General features: G+C 33.2%; 2 protein-coding genes across 2 annotated transcripts; one reads left to right on the top strand and one right to left on the bottom strand.

Annotated features, from left to right (window-relative positions):
• Positions 1-1,154: 1,154 nt before the first annotated feature.
• LOC130947455 (ran-binding protein 1 homolog b-like) lies at positions 1,155-4,474 on the top strand. The gene is made up of 4 exons (XM_057876161.1): positions 1,155-1,447; positions 1,553-1,704; positions 1,842-1,967; positions 3,850-4,474. Exons 1-4 carry the CDS (start codon positions 1,296-1,298, stop codon positions 4,074-4,076), a joined length of 657 nt encoding a protein of 218 aa, XP_057732144.1. The 5' UTR covers positions 1,155-1,295; the 3' UTR covers positions 4,077-4,474.
• Positions 4,475-4,855: 381 nt separating this feature from the next.
• On the bottom strand, positions 4,856-8,364 carry LOC130947454 (protein PIGMENT DEFECTIVE 338, chloroplastic). Its single transcript, XM_057876160.1, has 8 exons — positions 7,336-8,364; positions 6,970-7,044; positions 6,821-6,892; positions 6,504-6,584; positions 6,282-6,379; positions 5,907-6,032; positions 5,741-5,789; positions 4,856-5,656 (listed from the first exon to the last, which is right to left on the bottom strand). The coding sequence occupies exons 1-8, from the start codon at positions 8,284-8,286 to the stop codon at positions 5,498-5,500; spliced, it is 1,611 nt and encodes a 536-aa protein (XP_057732143.1). The 5' UTR covers positions 8,287-8,364; the 3' UTR covers positions 4,856-5,497.
• Positions 8,365-21,061: the final 12,697 nt, after the last annotated feature.

Here is a 21,061-nt window from a genome sequence, read left to right as displayed (position 1 = left end):
TTGCTATTTCTTACTGGCTCAACACATCGATGATTCCATTACTACTAACTACCTGGTTCGCTCCACATGCACCATTTTCAGGCTCTACAATGATCGAGAAAGAATGGCAGAAGATGAACGGAGAGTCTGCACCACTGCTGCCAGCAGCTTTCAAAGAAATAGCCATCAACATGGCTCGAGTTTCACACTGCACCTACCAACATGGTGATGGCTTGGTCAGGCCTGATGATTCACTTGTTCACCCAATTCCAATTACCTAATTCATAATTAATACAATGTTGCAATTTCACATACATTATTATATATTCCCAATAATCATTTGCCAAATGATGTATAACATCAATTATCCACGGGCCCGGGAAATCAACTCAATCTATGTGGTAATGTTTGGTAACTGAGACAGAAACACAGTATTGTTAACTAGAATTTCAATTTTGAGAGATAAAATTTTAGTCTTATAAAATTTTTTAGGCTAAAAATTGAAAATTTAATACCATTTATTAGCTGTGCATCCCTCTACTATCTACTGTCCAATTTGACACACTTAGCTCAATTTGGTTTATAAGAGATCACTTTCAGTTTATTAAGCTTGCTACCACGCTAGCTAATATAATATAATTTGACTCTCTGATCCAAGAAATAAAGATTAAAAGTCTGTGCAAAAAAAAAAACATTATGAGTACACAGATGGCTGGCTTCTAAATCTGAATATCTGACGGTTGGGCCAAAAATAATTAAATAGATAAAAATAAATTTGATTTTCCTGCATACAATAACAATAATAATTTCTGTTTATTTTTAAGATAAAGATTTATCTATTTTGTTTTTTAAAAATAAATTTTAAGAGTATAATAATTTTTTTAATTTAATATATTTAAAATACAAAAAAATTAATAACTTTTAGTATTTTTTAAAATATTTTTAATTTAAAATATTTCCTTAAAATACATAACACATAGTTTATGTTATATTATATGCTGACGAAAAATAAATAAATTTATGTTATGATCCACTTATTTTAAAGGGATAAAGAAATTGATCCCACAAATTTCAGTATTTTAAGACGCATGGAGCCCACGACCACATGATGAATTGGCACTTTTTCGCTGTGAGATAGAAAGAAAAAGAGAAGCCCAATCAATAATACACACTAGACACTACTGAGTAGTGAGTACTGACAACACAACACAGCTCGATTACTGTGCCATTAGCCTAACTGCCCTAACACCTCACTCCCTCACGCACTTGCACTGCGCAAACCCTAAACTCCACCGCTCTCTCTTTCTCTCTAAAACATGTCGAGCGCCGATCCCGAACACCGGGAGGAGGATGAAGCACCCGCTCCCGCCGATGACGAAGACACCGGAGCTCAGGTTGCTCCTATCGTCAAGCTCGAGGAGGTTGCTGTCACTACCGGCGAAGAGGACGAAGATGTCATCCTCGATCTGTAATCCCTCACTCACGCTTTTTTGAGTCTTCTCTTCTTCGATCATCGTTTTTTTCTTTTTTGAATATTAAAATAAATCTGTGCTTTTACTCCAATTGATTGTAGGAAATCGAAGCTTTACCGATTCGACAAGGATGGGAATCAGTGGAAGGAGCGAGGCGCAGGTACCGTCAAGTTCCTGAAGCACAAGGCTACTGGCAAGGTTAGGCTTCTCATGAGGCAATCCAAAACCCTCAAGATCTGCGCCAATCATCTCAGTATGTGATTCCTTTCATTTGCATCTTCTTTTCATTGCTTTGATTTTATTTGATCTTGTTTTTTCATTTCTCCTTTTTTAGGTTGAGTTTTTTTTCCCTTTTTTTTTGTCATCATCTTTGCCGTTTGATTGTTGCAGTTTTAGCTACTATGTCCGTGCAAGAGCATGCTGGGAACGATAAATCTTGCGTCTGGCATGCAAGGGACTTCGCCGACGGTGAACTCAAGGATGAGCTCTTCTGCATCCGATTCCCTTCAGTTGAAAGTGAGCATGTCCTTTTTTCTTTTTGGATAATCTTGCTGGGATGTTTTTAACTCTTTTCTTAACGCCTTTTTGTAGTTGATTAGATTAAATTGTGATTGTGTTTGACAAAGTCTGTCACCACTTGGCTGCTATTCATGAATGTACTGATTTCTGTTTTATGTTGATCAATGATCTTGTGATGTTCATCTTGTGCCTTGGTACATTTAATCGGTTCGTTGAGTCTATGTTCATTTTATTTGTAGTTTGAACTTTAAACCAACCATGCACAGCGTATTCTGTTTTGCACTCAGTGTTCTTTGATACTCTGAGATACTAGCGTATTTGTGTGTTTCCTATGTTTATTGGTTAAAGTTTGCTAATCACTTGCATTAAAATTTTCTTATGAATTTGGAGTGAATTGAGCAGTTTGAACCAGAGTCTGTCGTCACATTTCTTGGGAACTTTTTAAGCATTATAGTTAGTTAGGGCCTTAGGAGACATTTCTCACTTAACTGTACTTCCATTGTGTTTTGTTTGCAATAATTATTAGAGAGAGACTTACTGTTATTTTGACGGCTTCTTTATGCACTTAACTATATCATTTATTATTACCTTGCTAGTTGTGTGTTGTCTTGATGTGGTGAAGTTATCTACATATGTGATTAATTATAACACAAAAGTTATCTAACAGGCTTCTGTGTATTTGATGACTATCTTTTTGTATGTATATGAGGATATCTAATCCCCCTCTGTTGTTCATTATGCCATTCTTTTCTTGCTAATGAAATTTTCTTCTTTCAAATGAGAACAAAGTATCTGATGAGTATATTCAATAAATGTTGGAAGCATAGTTTTTTTATTGCGGATAGCGGCTCATGGCAGAGCGCCAAAAATCTGTCATAAGATTATGGCGTATGCGTTTCGGAAAATTGTGGATGGACTGAAAATACATGCATATGCACAACAAAAATGAAGAAAAACTGCACATGTAACAGATTATAAAATCTAATCAATATTAGCAACTTTCTACCCATAAAACATGCAATTAATTCAGCAATTTCACACAACCTTAAGTCATAAACACCAAAAAAAGGCGGAGTTTAAATGCCAACGATGGCATAGTCAAATACTAAAAATAAAAAAGAAAGACTAAAGACATTGTCTCATTATGTTTTAAAGTTGACATAGTGACCTATATACATTGTAATAAGGATAGAAGAGAGGTTTCTTCCTTGAGCAGCAGAGAGAACAACAGAGAAAGAAGAGAGGAGGAGGAGTAATAGTTGTAGGGCCAACCGCCAGTGCCATGTGGCGGTGATGCTGTCAGTGGTTCTTCCAGCAGCAAAGAGGGAGGGAGAATGACACAGAGAAGATATTTTTGGGTTGGTTACGGCGCAAGAGGCTGAAATTGGGGTATGAGAATGTGACCTTACTAATGTTAACTTTTAGAGTTTTCTGAATGACAAAACAACCTTCAAATGTAAAAAAAGGTTCACCCAGCCCCGCCATTCATGTCATGGACCACCATGGCGTTGCCACCATTGTGTCCACCATCATTATCGCATTGCAGTGTTACCCAGATGGCAGCAGGCCCAAATTCTGCCATGCCATTTTGCCATGACGCTGTCATGGACACAATTTTAAAACACTTGTTGGAAGTTTTTTTGAATTGTTGAAGGTTAAAATTGCCTATCATGCATGATGTGATACCTCACATGTACTACTACTATTATTTCCACAAAAACAGTTGAACAACTTGTACTTTGTCAAAGTTAAGTTACAGGGTGCTCTTGCCCTTTCCAAATTCAGCTTTATGTATTCACTGCTGGACAAAAAGCTTATTGTTGTCATTCTCATCATAGTTTTACTGTGTATATTTACTCTTGTTTTCTCTTTGAATTAGATTGCAAAAGCTTCATGGAAACATTCCAAGAAGTTGCAGAGTCCCAGAAGAAAGAGGAAGGAGAAGAAGGATCCGCAGCAGCTGGTCTTCTTGAGAAATTGAGTGTTGAAGAGAAGACAGATGCAGAGAAGAAAGACGAGAAGCCTGAGGAAAAAGAATCCAAAACAAAACAGGAAACTAAGGCAGATGCAGAGAAGGAAGGTGAAGAGCCTGCTTCTTCAGCTTGAGTATTATTCATCACATTTTACAGTACATGGTTAATATGACGAGGTTAGGTGGTTGTGTTTGCCATCACATCTTGGGATAGTGTCATACTCGTTAGTCATGGAATTGTGTCAGAGCCATGCAATTAATTGAGGTGTTTGTGTCCTCCTTTGAGTCTTCTTGTCAGCAAGCTTAAGTTAGAGTTGGGTTTGAATTCTAAGTCTTGAGCATTCTGGGTCTGGGAGTTTTGAGAGTTTCTTTCATTCTATATATTTATTTGAGTAACGAGTTATCTTGGTCATGGTCCGGCACTCTGTAGGGAGCAGTCGAGAAACAAAGTTATAAACAAAGGTTTTGGATACAAATTGTTTGTTTTCAAGAAATTTTAAAGTTTCAAAGCTACAACTTAGTTTTGCCTGCATTTGCTTCTACTCTTTTTTATCCTCCGCAAGCCTACTGATGTGAAGGGGAAAATGGATTATTATTATTATGGTTATTAACCAAATACTATAATATTGTAGTTTCCTTAAATTGGTGAATATTTCTTAGCAAGTATTATTAATACAAAATAGCAATTCGACAAATATAATTCATAGGTATCGTTCTAATTTGATTAAAAAATTCAAATATTATTTTCTGCATTGGTGTTTTTTTTTTTTTTTTTGTCGCGTAATCTGTCTATCTTGGAAACCGATCTGAGTGGAGCTCGGGAGTATTTTGTAGGGATTTGGGACATGATGAATTCAATAACGCTCCCTAATACATCGTAGCATTAAATCACTCTAAGCAAATAGTCAGGTCACCAGGGAAACGTCGATGAATCAATCAGAGGGAACTTAACTGGTAACCCTAGCTGTCCAAACCCTTGAAAAAGGGCAAGATGCTTAAAGATACGTAGAAAATGCCATTATAATTTGAATTCATCCGGATCTTTCTCAGGGTAAACTTTTTACATCATCATCATCATTTAACAATGTATCAACACAAGATACATAATATGATGATTTTAAAATCTTTTTTATTAAAATGATTTCAAACTCTCAACAATTGTGCTTGACACGTGATTTTATGATGTATGTTTACCTACATGAGTACAAAATGGCTAGGCTACAAACCAGGGCAAAAAATTAAGAAAATTTGATGTAAAAAGAACAGATGTATGTTTTTTTGGTATCAAGATAAGAGAAAGTTGAAGGGTAAAAAAAGAATGGAACCGAGTTACGCTTTGATCCATTGCACCACATTCTTTATGGCTTGTTCTCTTCATGCAAAGAATTCATCAGAAGTCACAACAATGACCTCATCCAATTTCCACTGGAGGCTCTTGATGGTTTCCTTCCAAAATGGCATGCCCCTCTTGGAACTGAGTGATCCATGCACTGTCAAGTTCTCTCAGTTGAATTTCTCTTAGTGAATCATTCCATGCCTGTCTTGTGTGAAACCATTATTTTTCAAACTTGAACCATTTCCAGTTCGCATAAAGCGATTCGTTCTCAAACGGCAAGGGAGCGGCTGCAAGGGGCTCTAACTGTTGACTGATAGGACCAGATGGTAGCTTTTGCTTGTATTTCTTCGCCATTATATCAGCCTCCTTATATACTCTCTTTGTATAAATAAAAGCACCAATCAAGATCAATCCAACTTAGACAACAAATTAAGTTTAATAGAGTAGCAAATAAATAAGTACCTCTTTGTCTGATAGAAAAAGGCCAGGTTCACTTTCAAGTTCTGCAATGCTGCATTGCAAAGAATATAAAAAGTTTAAAAAAGAATGTCCTTACTTTCTCCTTTATATGCTGATCTGTTGTTTTGCATTGTGAGCAGTTTTCATGTTTCAGTCAGCAATTTATTACCTCACAGAAATTTTTCCAGGAAACATTGACTTCACCACTAGAACTCTAACGTCCTCGTCGACAGAAAGTACGTCACTAACAGAAGTAACTTCAGCTTGACTGATATTTGAAATATGCAGCAACCCACTGAAAGATTACTCAAAGAAGTACATTTTAAAATGTGAGGTCATGCATATCCATGGTTCAAAGCAGGGCTAAAGTGTGCTAACAATTGTAACATGATGTTTTCGAATTTCAAATCTATCCTTCAGATAAAATATGCTTTGTTTTGTTATTTTTCTCCATTACAGTGCAATGGCTATTATCAAATTTTGTAAAATGTAATGAAAGTTTAAAGTTGTAAAATGGAAAAAGTGCACTCAAGATTTAACTGACCTTCTGTTACTTTCTCCTATTCTAACTTGTGCTCCAAAGGGATAGATCTTTTTCACAGTCCCATCAAGAAGTGTTCCCTCTTGAAGATATAGCTTTTCCTGCAACATCACATTACATAGCAGGAATTTCAAAAAACAAATACAAGATAGAAAAGCTCACACCATGCAGCATTGGAATATAGCATCAAGAAAGAAGAATAGAAATGTAGATGAGAATACTGACCCAAGCTGCCTTCTCACTAAGTAACAAATTGTTCTTAGATTCGTCTATTCGAGTGATTTGTACAAAAAAATGGCGTCCCACCTACATCATTATTAATCAAATAGCTGTAAGAAGTAGGACTAGAGAAAGAATAAGAATGTTTGAAGACAGAAGCATCAAATGTATTTAAAAAGTTTCAGACCACCTGGAGAACAAGAAAGTAAACACATTTATGGATTGCAGATTCTTTTCAGGTAATCTGCTGAACCCATCTCAAATGAGAAAGATGATTTATTTTCCTGACCAAGAAGAAAGAAAGTTCCAGGGATATAACTCACATTTTCTTTCAATTCGGTAAAGTTATTTACTCTTTTCATAAGCTCAGCCTTCGGAATGAAAGCTCGCAAACCCTGCACAGCCATATTCAAGGAGTAAACATCTATCAAACCGATACATGAACATAGCTATTACAGTTAATGGCACGAACCTCGATCCTTGTTAGCAGGCCGCCAGTATTCCATTCTGTGATTCTAACCTCTATAGGTTCATTGAGCTGTTTTATCTGCTCAAAACATTGACAATGGAATATTTACATCTCAGCAGCAGAATAAGACATCATTCAAAACTTTCCAAGGTTTAAATTTGCTAAAAGAAAATGAAAATTCCATTCATTAAATCATAGTCATCAATTTTGTCAATTATTTCCTTACTAACTATAAATGTTATTTATCATTTGCCTCCTATTCATATAAATAATCAAATCTTCAAGCAAAGTAGTAATGAGAACAATTGAACCCAACTCACATAATCTACACATGGAACTTGGAAAAGAGGAATTAGAGAAGAGAAAAACCTGCCTAACTCGATGCCAGGCTATGCGGCGAAAGAGCCTTCGGGTCGAAAGCAATGGCCTATCACTAAGTGTTCTACCTAAAACCTCAGCAAACAAAATGGTTCCAGTCTCCACAACAGGCCTTCCAGGAACTGGAACAACTGCACTCATTGCATCATCATTCTTCACAATTCCAATCTTCCCATTTACCATAAAACCCTCAGCATCCTTTTCCATATCACATAACAAGTTATCCATTTCTTTGTTATACAATGGAAGCACTTCCTTTGTCAACATTGTACCAAGCAAATCTGCACCAATATTCACATCAAGCTTGTTCTCATTCCCTGAAACAACAACACCAACCACAAAATCCCCAGGTTTTGGGTCATAGTACTCAACATTCAACTTCTTATCTTCTTCTCCTTCCTCTTCCTCACCACCAAAATCATCTTTTTCCTCAGAAATTTCCAATCCCTCGAAAGCATCATCTTCATCATCCCCATCACTTCCTTTGAAAAACTTCAAAAACGGTGCCAATGCATCCTCCTTGGAAGGCACCTCTTGCTCCTGCTCCTTCTCCATTTCAGAATCAGAAGTAGAAGACTCTTCTGTGACAGGCAAAGGAGAAGGCTTGTTCAGCAACTCAAGCTTTTCAAGCTCTTGGGTTCCATCATCATCAACAGCCTCTGGAGACAAATCACTGGAGAAGCCATTAAAGCCTTCATTTTTTGAGCAAAAAGTGAAGTGGGCAGGGCCCAAAATTGAACCTTTATTAGAAACAACGGAGACAAGAGAATTTGAAAGCACTATAGTATTGGTAAAAGAACCAAACTTTTGTGGCGTTGAGAATGGTTGCTTTGTGGGGTTGTTGGTATGTGGCTGCTTCTTCTTATTGAATGTGAAAAGAGTGATATCCTTAAATGGAATTGAACAACAGAGGGACTTGCAAGGATGAAGAAACAAGTGCATCTTCTTCCACCGTTGGTTTTTTCTTTCAGACAGAAGACATAGCGAAACTGATTTTTATTTGTGTTATCCATTTGAGGTTTCTTGTGTCTCTGCTGCTCTGTTTTTGTGTTCTCTAATTTTTATTTTTATTTTTTTAACCGTTTTTAGTCAAATTATAAAATTTAACCTTATGGATGATGTCTATCATTCATGGCCTTATACGTAGGGTGTTCAAATCTAAATCGATCCAAATTAAACTGTTTATTCAATTTAATTCAAATTAAAAATTGATTAAAATCATATTAACTTGGATTTGATTGGATTCTATCTTTTATAAACCGTTGGATATGATCGAATTTTGGATCTATTTTTATAACCGATCGAATCCAATCCAAACCGCACAATGTACTATAATATTATTATTTATTATTATATTTAAGGCATATTATGTCATTATGAGACTTATTATATGTATTTAATTTTTTATTTAATCCAGAGTTTGCCACTGGCCAATGAATTGCTGCATGCACAAGGCGGGATTCAAACCCCCGACACTTGCTTAAGCGGACTAGTGAGCTAACCACTAGACCAACCCAACTTGGTTAGTTGTTTCTTTTCTTTATTCGTTTGGTATATTAAAATAAGATTTTTTATTTTTTTTATCATGGAAATCTTAAAGGATTTGGAAAGCTTCAGTTTGCTTGTTGGCCGAAGTCTCCAAATATTCTCTAATATCAAGTGAGATGCTTAAGAGGCCCAATATTTTAGGCAATATTGGGCCTGACTTACTATATTCTCTAATAATACAATCACCAGCCGGAATTAATTATAACTATACAAATTATGGTGTCTTTTAATATGTTACATTTGAATTTAAAATTTGGTGAAGACCAAATAATAAAAGAAAACCTTTAAATAGAGCTAATAGTTAAAGTGGTCTCTGAATTTGCAGTCCATCCTTAATGTGAATTTAAAATTGTCTTAAATTTGTTCTTCAATTTAACAACGATCATCCTTGAGATATTTGTTGGTGACGAAATAATAACGTGATTGGATGGAGGCCACGTTAAAAGTCATGCTAGACTGGCAAAACATCATTGTTTTATTTTTTTCACCCAAATAAAACATAAACGACATCGTTTAAGTTTTTTTGAGAGGTTTTAACATATTGGAGTTAAAACTTTTTAAAATACCCTAAAAGACGTCAATCGTTTATATATTCTATTTAGACACTAAAAATAAAACACGGCGACGTTTTATCAGTACAGCATGACTGCCGTCTAACCATGTCATTATTTCGTCACCGAAAAGTATCTCAGGGACGTTGTTGTTAAGTTGAGGGACAAATTTGAGACAATTTTAAGTTCAAAGACGACATTAAGACTCAACTATAAATTTAGAGACTATTTTAAGTAATAACTCTCTTAAGTATTGTATTGTGAACGAAAGTGTAATATGGATGAATTTTATGATGTAATGTTTAAAGATAAAAATTGTCCGATTCATTTGAAAAAAAAAACACTATTTGCACACTTAATATTTTTAACAGTCATATAAAAATATAGTTATTATCAATTAATTGTAATATTTAGGATTTTTTAATTAACAAAAGAAAAAGAATATATCTTAGTTGTTAAAAAAATATTAGTGTTAAAATAATATTTACTATAAAGGAAATGTGCATAATGGATTGGAGCCAAATTTATATTTATATATATCAAACACCTCTCTATTGTAATTAAAAGTGTTATTGTCTACTAATTGTAATTACAAACTAATTTATGAAAAATAATTATTTGTTTCACTTGCTAGTATTAATACATTAGACTAAATCAGATGACGTAGTACCCTAAAAATCAATAATTTTCCATCACAACTCACAAGAACAAATAACCCCTTGATTGGTGCAAAAAACAATTGAAACCGTTGACTTTGTCACATGATAATGTCTATGAGCTTTGTGATCTCTGATGTCAAAATTAAGCTCTGCATCTCTTTGTGACACTTGGTATGAATTTACACATACTACTACATTATTAATTTGTTTAATTTATAGAAAGGAAACATAACTAGCTAAATCATAATATTTTAAACCAATGCCAATGTGGAGTCGTATCCAAACACAAATAAACTTTATCATAACATTTTTTTTATTTCAAATAAAAAATTCATCAACATTTTTTAGTAGCTATGATATGACCTGTGCCATTTGTCAACAAAGAAAGCATATGCAATGTCTTTTGTGGATATTCAACGTAACATTATTCGTTGTTATGTTCGGGAATACGCGAACTACATACCAATTAATAATGTATAAGGTTTTGTGTATACAACGAATCTTAATACAATATGAAACTTTTGTCTTTTTGTACCACTTATTATATATAGAAAAGGCAAACTCTACTCAATCAAGATCAAAACATTGCTGCATGCTTTCAGATGAAAAAAACTAAAAAGATTGCATCACGTATGAATAATAATGTATGAATTATTAATGTATCTAAGCTAAGGGTGAAGTTTATTACGGAGAGAATTAGGTAAACAATAATTATCTTGAACAATATAAATAACTACCAATCAAATAAAATATATTACATCTCAATTTAATGCTACTAATTTAAATTTATTTTTTAATTTTATTAATTCACATTATTTATACATTATTCAAAAATATTATTGATTACCTATATTTTTTTTTTACCATCAAGTGAACATTATATTAGCTGTGCACCAAAGTCAAGATTATTTGATATTCATGTATTGATGTTAGCCGTACATTATATATTGTAGTATATATTTTTACAAGGTCAAATATTTCGCAATGCTAGTTAATACTCGTATAAACATTATTATGTAAGTGAAAGATAGGACATGTAGAACAATATTTGGAAGCCACGTAGATATGTCTTTGACTTTTTTCCCTAATAAATGGTGGACTCCCAAGTTCCAAGTGTCTCAAATATATGCATGCACCATGGAATGGAAAAACTAAAAAAAATAAAAAAATAAAAAATAAAACAATTACGTTAGGCAATAAACAGGAGCGCGAATAACACTAGCTAATATTTTATTGGGTTGCATTCTAAACATGAAAAAATATTCTAAGTCATTTATCTCTTCTTATTTTAATTTATCTTTTATCTTTCACTATTTATCATACAAATTCTAATTTTTTTTCCACATCCACATAATAAATCCTAATCTCTTTTCTCATATTGCCACCCACTACCTCCAATTTTTCCGTCACTCGCAACGAAAAAGAAATATCCAAAATTTAAAAAAGAACATCTAAAACTATATTAAAAATTTAAAATTATTTTAAAAATCAAAAATCATTTTAAATTTCAAAACATCAAAAACATAAAAAAAAACACATTCAAAACTTAATAAAAAAATATTCAGTAATTTTAAAATTTTTAAAGTCTAACAAAATGAGACATTTAAATAAATATTGAAAAAAAAATATCTCAAAAACTAATATAATAGTTATTAGTGGCTAAGAGAAAGAAGATTGAATTTTATCCTCATTTTCTGCTAACTTTTAACTTAGCTTCACCAAAAAAACTTGAGAAGATATTTTTGTTTTTATTTCTTATCTATCATGAAAATACAGAAGATATTTTGGTTTAATCTCTTAACTCGGTAGTAGATACTTTTTTTTTTGTCTCCTAAATTACAAAAACAGAGATAGAGAAGAGAACATAGAATTGCACACAGATATATCCTGATTCAGCTACCCAGTGCAATATGGCCTACATCCAGTCTTCATCACAACTATGACGAAATTTTACTATTTTTCAATGGATTACAATCACCAATTCTCCCTAGGATCTACACAATCCTATCTGAGAAAAATCGAGATTCTAACCCAATCAAAATTTGTTTAGGACTCAACCTACCTTTCAACAGTAAAGTGCTAACTCAACTTATAAAGGAATTCTCACAAGATCATGACACAAAACAGAAATACATACAAAGAATTTCTGAGATAACTATGACTTTTTTTTTCAAGTCTAACTCACTGCCTTTTTTCACTCATGGGTTTTTTCTTACAAACATCACCATGTTTGTCTTTTTTTAATGAGACTCAAACAGACTAAACTAAGAAAAAGAACTACTAAATGGTAACCATATGAAAGAGAAGAACTTAGAACAGTTTAGGTAGTTATGAGAACTGAATCAAGTTCTCTCTTCTACTCTCCTTGCCTTCAACCCTTGGTTGTTCACCCTTATTATAGAAGAGTGAAGCTTCCAAGGTCGAGGCAAATTCAACCCTTTGCAATCTTCTTCTCCAGCATCAGACCTTGCAGCGGCGTCATCAGAACAGAGAGAGAAAGCGGAATCTTTGATATGCAACATACCTTTTCTTTCATCCTTTTTCTTCAAACTTCTTTGATCTTGACCATAAATCTTTTCTTTGTTCCCAAGTTTAGTTTTGGACCGTGAATTTGCCACTGAACTTGTTTGACTTTACTATCTCCATGGTTGCTTAATTTGTACTTGAGACTTGGCAGATTTCTTCACGATTTGTTGGTGTAGTTCAAATGAAAAAATCAGCTTTTGAGATGCTCTGAGCGGATGCAATCCTCCCTTTTGTTGTAGCCCTAAAACTTGTTTGAACTTGGTAACACAATTTTGTTCTTCACCGAAACTTAGTCCCAGAACTTTTCTATTCTTTCTTTCTTCTTTGTTCAGAGAGTGATGTGATAGGAGAGAGAAGAGAGAGTTTGGCTTTCGGTGGAAGTAAGATGGAATTCGAATGAATTGAACTTGGGGGTTTAAGTTTATGAATGGTGAGTTTTGGTGGATTCATCGAATGGGTTTGGATCTTTTCTTTGGGCCTATTTGATTTCTTTCTTCCTCATGGTTTAGCCAATCAATTTAGATCAGATTGTTGCTATAGCTGAATTAGAATTTATTTGTATGTGTGGGCTTGCTATTGATGAGTCTTGATTATTTGCACCTTGGGTCGGTGTTAATTAATTTATTTTCTGCGCATAAATACAACAAAATCATATAAACAAATAATCCATTAATGTTTGTTCATCACTTTAATTTAATATTTAATTTTTCAAACTCAACAATCTCTCCCTAATGACAAACATTATTATACAAAAATGTATTGAAAGAGATTTAAGAATAGAAACTACCCTTTGATGATTTCATCAATAAGACACTCCCTTTTTTTATCACCGAACTCCCCCTCAATGTGTGCTTTCAACAATTTGTTAACAAATTGAAAATTCCAAGCAACTATAAATTTTGCAAACTATTCCAAACAACTCAGCAAGTCATAACTAAGTTCTTTAAAATTTTAGACACATAAAATTTAGATATCAAAATAGAGTCAGCACAAAACTTCATAAATTCCAAAAAAAAAAAAAACATGTCAAATCAGAGGCAGCCATAGTCAGAGGCAGCCATATTCCCATATTCATTTTTCTTTTTATTTTCTCTCTCTTTTTGTCATCAAGGAGAGAACCTGCAAGCAAAGCACAGCAATAAATCGAGCAAAACAACAAGCTAAGCAAGCTTATAATAAATAAAGTTAAATGTATAAAGTTATTACAGTCATCCCGAATGAAACATTATTTAAATAAAACTAGAAAATAGTTATCAAAGTTCAAAATCCAAAAGTAACAAAATATTAAACTCCCAATGGCAGCAGGGGGCAAGATTAGAAATCAAATTTTTCTTCTTCAGTTTCCAATATATCTTCCTCTTTCTCGGACATTACCTGATCCTCATCAAGTGAATCAAGGTGCTTCAAAAGTACTTTAATTCTGTCATGAGATTTCATCAGGAATTTTTCAGTTTGAAGTGCAAGCTTCCGAGATTGTTTACTTAATTGGGCCATTTGTATGGTCATAGACAAAAACTCTTGAAGGACATCTTTGATAACCCCAAAGATTAAGTACTTGTAGGAGTCAGAAGTATCGGCCATTGAAGGTGAGGGAAGGCTTTCATCTTCACTTTCATCCAAGATATGATCCTTAGTGATCTTAGGACCCTTGCCTTTGGTTTGTTTTATTGCACCGCTATCTTTGAGAGATAAAATTTTGTTCTCAACTGACTCATTACTCAGATCAATTGTGAAATATTCGAATATGCAAGTTAGAAACATGTCATATGGTAGAGAGATATTTTTGTCACTTCAAACACAGTCAAGCATATGTCGAATTATGAGGTAAGCAAAAGAAATGAGAGCTAGATTCAGAATTGCATACAGCACTAAAATATCACAAATTATAACTCTTTGGTATGATCCACTTTGGGAAAGAATGATGTGTGTGAAGATTCGGTGAAGCTGGGCTCTAACAGGTCCTAGAGCCTTATGGGTGGGAATCATACCATCCATAAGTGAAAAATTTTCACAAATACTTGCCAAGACATCCTGATGAGAGATACCAAGGTGGTCGTCCCTTTTTCCAGACATGTAAGCTCTTACATCGATATCTTCATAACCGAGAGCCTCACTAATAGATTCCTTATTCAAAACAATTTGACAACCCTTAACATAGGAGTGGATTTCTCCCTCATGAAAAAGCAAATTAGCATAGAACTCTCTGACTAGATTTGGATAAACTTATTTTCAAATTTTGAAAAAAAAAATTCCATTTCAACAGAGCGAAGTTATCCTTAAAATCAATTCCTTTTTCAGCCAAATCCTCAATGTCAACAACAAAAGTAGAACAAAGAAAATGTTTTAAAAGCACTTGTTTGTGAAACTCATAATCCATACAGGAAGAGAATCAGAGAGGATCATAGCGAGAGTGAAAATGTTTATCAAATTTCGTTTTGTACTCAATGGATTCAATGTTAGGGGGTTCCCTGGTAGGCTTGAGAATTGGCCTTCTGGATGCTTTTGGAGGACGATTAGAAGAACGTCCTGTGGAATGAGGTGTGAAATGTGGAGGAGGAGATGGTGGATGATCTTCTTCTTGCATGGGGCCATTTCCTTTTCCTCCCTTAACCATAGATGATTCGGCTCCCCTATGCATTGAGGAAGCACAAGGATGAATGGTCTTTATTGCTATGGATTCCGTCTGTTGATGAGATTAAGATGAGGATGAATGAGAGTGAATGCGTATGTGAGTATGAGATTGAAGTTATTTTAAATGAGGAGGATTGCGAAGAGGCATGTATGAGCCAGTGCCTTTTCTAGTTGCTATTTTCTTTCTCATATTGAAGAAGGGATGAAAGAGTAGAAGGGAGAGAGAGCGTCAAAGTGGGATAGTGGAGAAGAAAGATGTTTTTTTGATTAAGAAACTATCATTAATGCACAAAGAAAAATTCTCTTTAAAACATAAAATTCTTTAATGAAATGGTATTTAAGGAGAGGTTTGAAATTTAAAAGAAATGCAGTTTTTGAAATGACATATCAAGAAGGATTTGAAAGGCTTCTAATTGATATAACTTAAAATGGAGAAGAAAGAGAAAAGAGAAACAAATTTTAAGTATTTAATGATCAAGGTAAGTATGAAGCCCATTTAATTAAACAAAGCTTATCTCTCTTAGGTCCAACAGTGATGAAGAATTACTTGAGATCCCTTTGAGTTTTATTTCAAACTCATGTCTTAGAAGATTTTTGGGCCTTGTTCAAGCCTTATAAAAGAGGTCATCATTTACTCAATTTTGTTTTCCTGCCACCTGTGAGACAAAAAAATACTTAGAATTTTATTAGGCACAATTACTCCACATATTGAATATCAATTATTCCTAGTGCAGTTCTCAGTTTACAGAACCTATCTTCACATAACGGCTTTGTGAAAATATCAGCCAATTGATCTTCTGATTTTATAAATTGAATATCAATAGTTCTTTTTTGCACATGTTCCCTAATAGAGTGATATCTCACCTCAATGTACTTTGTTCTTGAGTGCAACACAGAATTTTTAAAGATGTTTATGGCACTCAAGTTATCACAAAATAAAGAAATACTATTAATTTTCAGTTTGTAGTTGACAAGCTGAGTTTTAAGCCAAATTAATTGTGAACAGTATGAGGAAGCTAAAATGTATTCGACCTCAGCAGTAGATAAAGCAACAACAACTTGCTTTTTACTTAACCAAACATTTAGGGTTTGCCCAAGAAAGCAACACATCCCCAAAGTACTTCTTCTATCCACAGGATCTCCCACAAAATCTGCATCACAATACCCAACTACACAAAAATATTAGTTCTAGGATACCACAAACCAAGATCATATGTGTCTTTTATGTATCTAATGATCCATTTAACAGCTGAAAGATGTGATTTCTTAGGGTGAGATTGAAAACGAGAACATACACCCACACTTTGTACAATATCCGACCTAGATGATGTTAGATACATAAGTGATCCAATTATACCTCTATATCGATTCTCATCAACATCTTTTTCATTTTTATCCTTGTTAAGTTTAGTATTAGGATGTATTGATGTACTCATGGGCTTAGAATTTTCTAAACCGAATTTCTTCACCAATTCATTGGCATATTTATCTTGGTACACAAAAATATCACTAGGAGTTTGTTTGATTTGCAAACCAAGGAAGAATGTGAGTTCTTCCATCATGCTCATATCAAGCTCACTAGTCATTAATTTTTCAAATTTTTCACACAAGGTTTCATTTTCCGATCCAAACACAATATCATCTACATACACTTGGACAAGCAAGAAATGATTATTAGATTCTTTAACGAAAGAGTAGTATCCATAGTACCCATTTGAAAGTTATTTTGCAACAAGAAGGCATTAAGCCTTTCATACCAAGCTCTAGGAGCTTGTCTCAAACCATAAAGTGCTTTTACAAGTTTAAAAACATGATTGAAAAATTTTTGTTTTCAAAACTGGGAGGTTTTGAGGTACGTATACTTCTCTATTAATAAAACCATTTAAAAATTCACATTTAACATCCATTTGAAAAAGTTTGAAGCCTTTGTGGGCAGAATAGGCAAGCAACAATCTTATTGCCTCCATTCTAGCCACCGAAGCAAATGACTCATCAAAGTCAATACCCTCTTCTTGATTGTACCATTGGACCACTAATCTAGCCTTATTTTGAATTGTACTACCATCATCACCTAATTTATTTCTAAAGATTCACTTGGTGTCGGTTATCTTCTTGCCATTTGGATAAGGTACGAGAATCCAAAACTTTGATATTTTTTCTTTCTTCTTTGTTCAAAGAGTGATGTGATAGGAGAGAGAGGAGAGAGAAGAGAGAGTTTAGCTTTCAGTGAAAGCAAGATGAAATTCGAATGAATTGAACTTGGGTTCAAGTTTTTGAATGTTGAGTTTTGGTGGATTCATCGAACGGGCTTGGATCTTTTCTTTGGGCCTATTTGATTTCTTTCTTCCTCATAGTTTAGCCATTCAATTTGGATCAGAATGTTGCTATAGCTGAATTGGAATTGGTTTGTATGTGTGGGCTTGCTATTGATGGATCTTGATTATTTGCACCTTGGACCCGTGTTAGTTAATTTATTTTCTGCACACAAACACAACAAAATCATACAAACAAATAACTCAATAATATTTGTTCATCACTTAATTTAATATTTAGTTTTCCAAACTCAATATAAGAAAAGAAACATCTAAAACTATTAAAAAATCTAAATCTAAAAAAATCCAAAACAAAGAAAAAAGAATAATCCGAAATTAGTAAAAAGAATCATCCAAAAGTTAGAAAAAAAATTCCAAAACTAATTAAAATAATCATCCAAAATCAGGAAGAAAAACTAGAAGAAGAAGAAGAAGAAGAAGAGTCGCAGGGTGGTCGGCAACAACGTCTTCGACGGTGCTGCATGGACCGTGGGGGATTCGCGGTGGCTTTCTGTGGTGGCGCATCACAGGATGAAGCCGCAGAGATCACGTGTCGCGAGTGGAGGAGTCGTCGTGGCATAGTCGATCGTGCATCACGAATGGAGACCCGACGGCGGCTGTGGACAATGGATGGAGAGCCGTGGGGTGCGGATTCTACATTGCGTGGCACGACGGATGGAGAACTTGAGATAGCAGCGGCGCCACAGGGATCGCGCGTGATTGCGTCACTTGCGCGACTTCTTCATGTAGCAGCGATGTGGACGACAGGGAGGAAAGGACGTGCGAGAGCTCCCACCAATGACGATAGCGCACTGCAAAGGTGGATATGCAGCAATCTGATCGGCGGAGGATTGACTGATGAAAAGAAATTGGGACATAGTATGAGAATGTGTTTAGAAGAAATTACGTTACCTAATTCTAATTATTCAAATTCAAAACATGATTATTTTTAATTAATTAAAATCTAATTTTTAAAATTAATTATTTAAGATGTTATTTATGTTGACTAGTGAATGTGTTGTCTTCTTATACTTTATCGAAAAAAAAAGCCAACCTTTATTTATATTTTCTCTCAAATAATTTTTTATTTAAATAAATTAGTGTATTAAAAGTTTATTAATTATTTGTACGTAAAAACATTATACCTAGCTGTTTATTTAAATAAGTTTAATTTTAATTCACTTACAATATAAAACTTTTATATGATCATTTAATTATATTCATCGTTTTGGATAATTATTTAGACCGTTATTTTTATTGAAATAACATTATATAATTAGATACACAATTATTTTATATTAATAGTATACTAAAATTAAATTATATTTAAATGCACAATTATTTAAGGTTGTCAAACGGACCAGTCTAACTTGTTTAATTCGGCCTGCTTAAACCCACAGGTTAAACAGGCTGGTCCATTGTTTAAGTGCCCTTTATTCATAAGCGATAATTTACACCTATATTTTTTTTTCTTTTAATTGAGTTTTTACACCAAATTTTTTTAATTGAGTCCCTATATTTTTTTTCTTTTTATTTAGGTTCATGTACCAAATTTTCTTTTTAATTAGGTCCCTATTTAATTAAACGAATTACTGTGAAAAGGAACCTAATTGAAAAAAAATTGGTGCATGGACCAAATTAAAAAGAAAAAAAAATATATAGGAACCTAATTAAAAATTTTGCGAAACTATAAGGACCAATAGAGTAATTAAATCTAATTTTACAACTCATATTTTACAACTCATTTACTTTTTTATTTTATTTTTTAAAAAATATTTTGACAAAAAAATCTCTTTTAGATAAAAATCATAAACAAATATTTTTTTTATTTAATGGGTTAGATTTTCAAATAGAAAAAAAAAAGTATTGGTCAAAAGTGCTATTTTTTTAAAAAAATATAAAAAGGGATAAAGTATGTGTTTTGTTTCTAATGTTTGTGGTTTTCTTTAAAGATATTCTTAACATTTAATTGTATTTAATTTTGTCTCGAAGTTTTTTATTTGTATCAAAACTAGTAATGTCAACTCTCACTACAACATACACGGAAAATTTTGGCGAAAAATTACCAGTCATTTCCTAAACCGCTGTGAATTGGTGGGATACCAGCGATTTTATTAGCGCTTTTAAACTCCGTTGCAGATCGGTCAATATAGCACCTGTTCGGTATTCCAACAGCAACAAATAACACTTTGTCGATCTGAATAAAAAACTATCGCCTTCGGTATTTGGGAGTCAGTCTTCTCGTTTCGTACGAACCCAAAGAGAGCAAAGGCGCGAATCTCATTCTCGAATCCTTGTGCACTACTCGATTACCCTCTCCCTTCTTACCCCCTTGTCCTGTTGTTCTAATTTCACCCCTTTGTCTCAATTTAATTTATTTGTTTGTTGTTTTATTAATTTTGCTTCAATTTCATCCCTTTATCTTCTGCCTTTTGTTCAATTTTATCCTAATTCAACCACTATTATGTTTTAATCCCTATTCTTAGTCTAGAAACATTGATTACGTTCCTAGTCCTCTGTTCGTGCAATATTTCTATCAATTTCTATTATTGGCATTTCTTTTGTTCATTTTCTATTTGCTGTTACTGATTTATGTCTTGTGATTCGGGTTTGTTTGCATTTGGTTGAAAACCTCTAATTTTGTCTTTATCTAATATAAAAATATTAGGGACAAAGTTAAAAATATTTAGAAATAATTTTGTAACAAATCAAACATGTTAAAAATAAAATTGAATGAATCGAAAACGTTAGAGATAAAATTAAATAAATTAAATTTTATGAATATTTTTAAAAGAATTACAAATTTTAAAAATAAAAAATATATCTTATCTTATAAAAAATATATTAAACGAACCATTTTTGTTTAGTCTATATTTTTTAGTTAATTGGACTCAATTCATTTAACTCGAAATTTTAAAACAAATTTAATTTTAAAAATAAAGCCTATTTGTTTAAATGAATAATTAAATTGACCTGATAAATTTAATCTATTTTGACGATTTACCATTTATTTATTGAGAATTACTGGCACCATGGTTAAAGTATTTGTTTGTACCTTCCTTCCTTATATTATTTATATATGCCTTCATCAAGATATAAAACTAAAGTACAAAAATAGAAGTGGTGGAAGATCCTTCTTCTGCCTCCATGGTCATGCAGGGACAGATAATAAAGCAAAAAATAAAATCTATGTACCGAGAAAACTCTTTAAATGAGTGACTGAAATTCAACGCACTGCACATGATTGATTGATGATTGTATGGTTTTGTGGGATCGCAATAAATTAGAGATTAAAAATGGATGGAAATTTACGTGCAGTTATATGCAATTATTTTATACGAATATAATAATTAAAAATTATTAAATAATTTAATATATTTAATTAAATATTATCTAATAATTAACCGTTATTAATTTCACATAAAAATAATTATGGATAAATTTTTACTTAAAGAGAGTAGCAGCAAAACAATTTTCACGTGGAAATGCA

Source organism: Arachis stenosperma, chromosome 9 (genome assembly GCF_014773155.1).
Source record: "Arachis stenosperma cultivar V10309 chromosome 9, arast.V10309.gnm1.PFL2, whole genome shotgun sequence".
Lineage (NCBI taxonomy): Eukaryota > Viridiplantae > Streptophyta > Magnoliopsida > Fabales > Fabaceae > Arachis > Arachis stenosperma.
The sequence above is the reverse complement of the archived record's forward strand: the minus strand, read 5'-3'. Positions and strand labels throughout refer to the sequence as shown.

Excerpts from the sequence above, each read along its gene's own strand:
- LOC130947455 (XM_057876161.1), top strand. The coding sequence starts at position 1,296 with ATGTCGAGCGCCGATCCCGAACACCGGGAGGAGGATGAAGCACCCGCT. Across the intron at positions 1,448-1,552 it reads GAAGATGTCATCCTCGATCT|GAAATCGAAGCTTTACCGAT; the intron begins GTAATCCCTCAC and ends AATTGATTGTAG. Across the intron at positions 1,705-1,841 it reads GATCTGCGCCAATCATCTCA|TTTTAGCTACTATGTCCGTG; the intron begins GTATGTGATTCC and ends TGATTGTTGCAG.
- LOC130947454 (XM_057876160.1), bottom strand. The coding sequence starts at position 8,286 with ATGCACTTGTTTCTTCATCCTTGCAAGTCCCTCTGTTGTTCAATTCCA. Across the intron at positions 5,790-5,906 it reads CCTGGAAAAATTTCTGTGAG|CATTGCAGAACTTGAAAGTG; the intron begins GTAATAAATTGC and ends TTTGCAATGCAG. Across the intron at positions 5,657-5,740 it reads TTTTTCTATCAGACAAAGAG|AGAGTATATAAGGAGGCTGA; the intron begins GTACTTATTTAT and ends ATTTATACAAAG.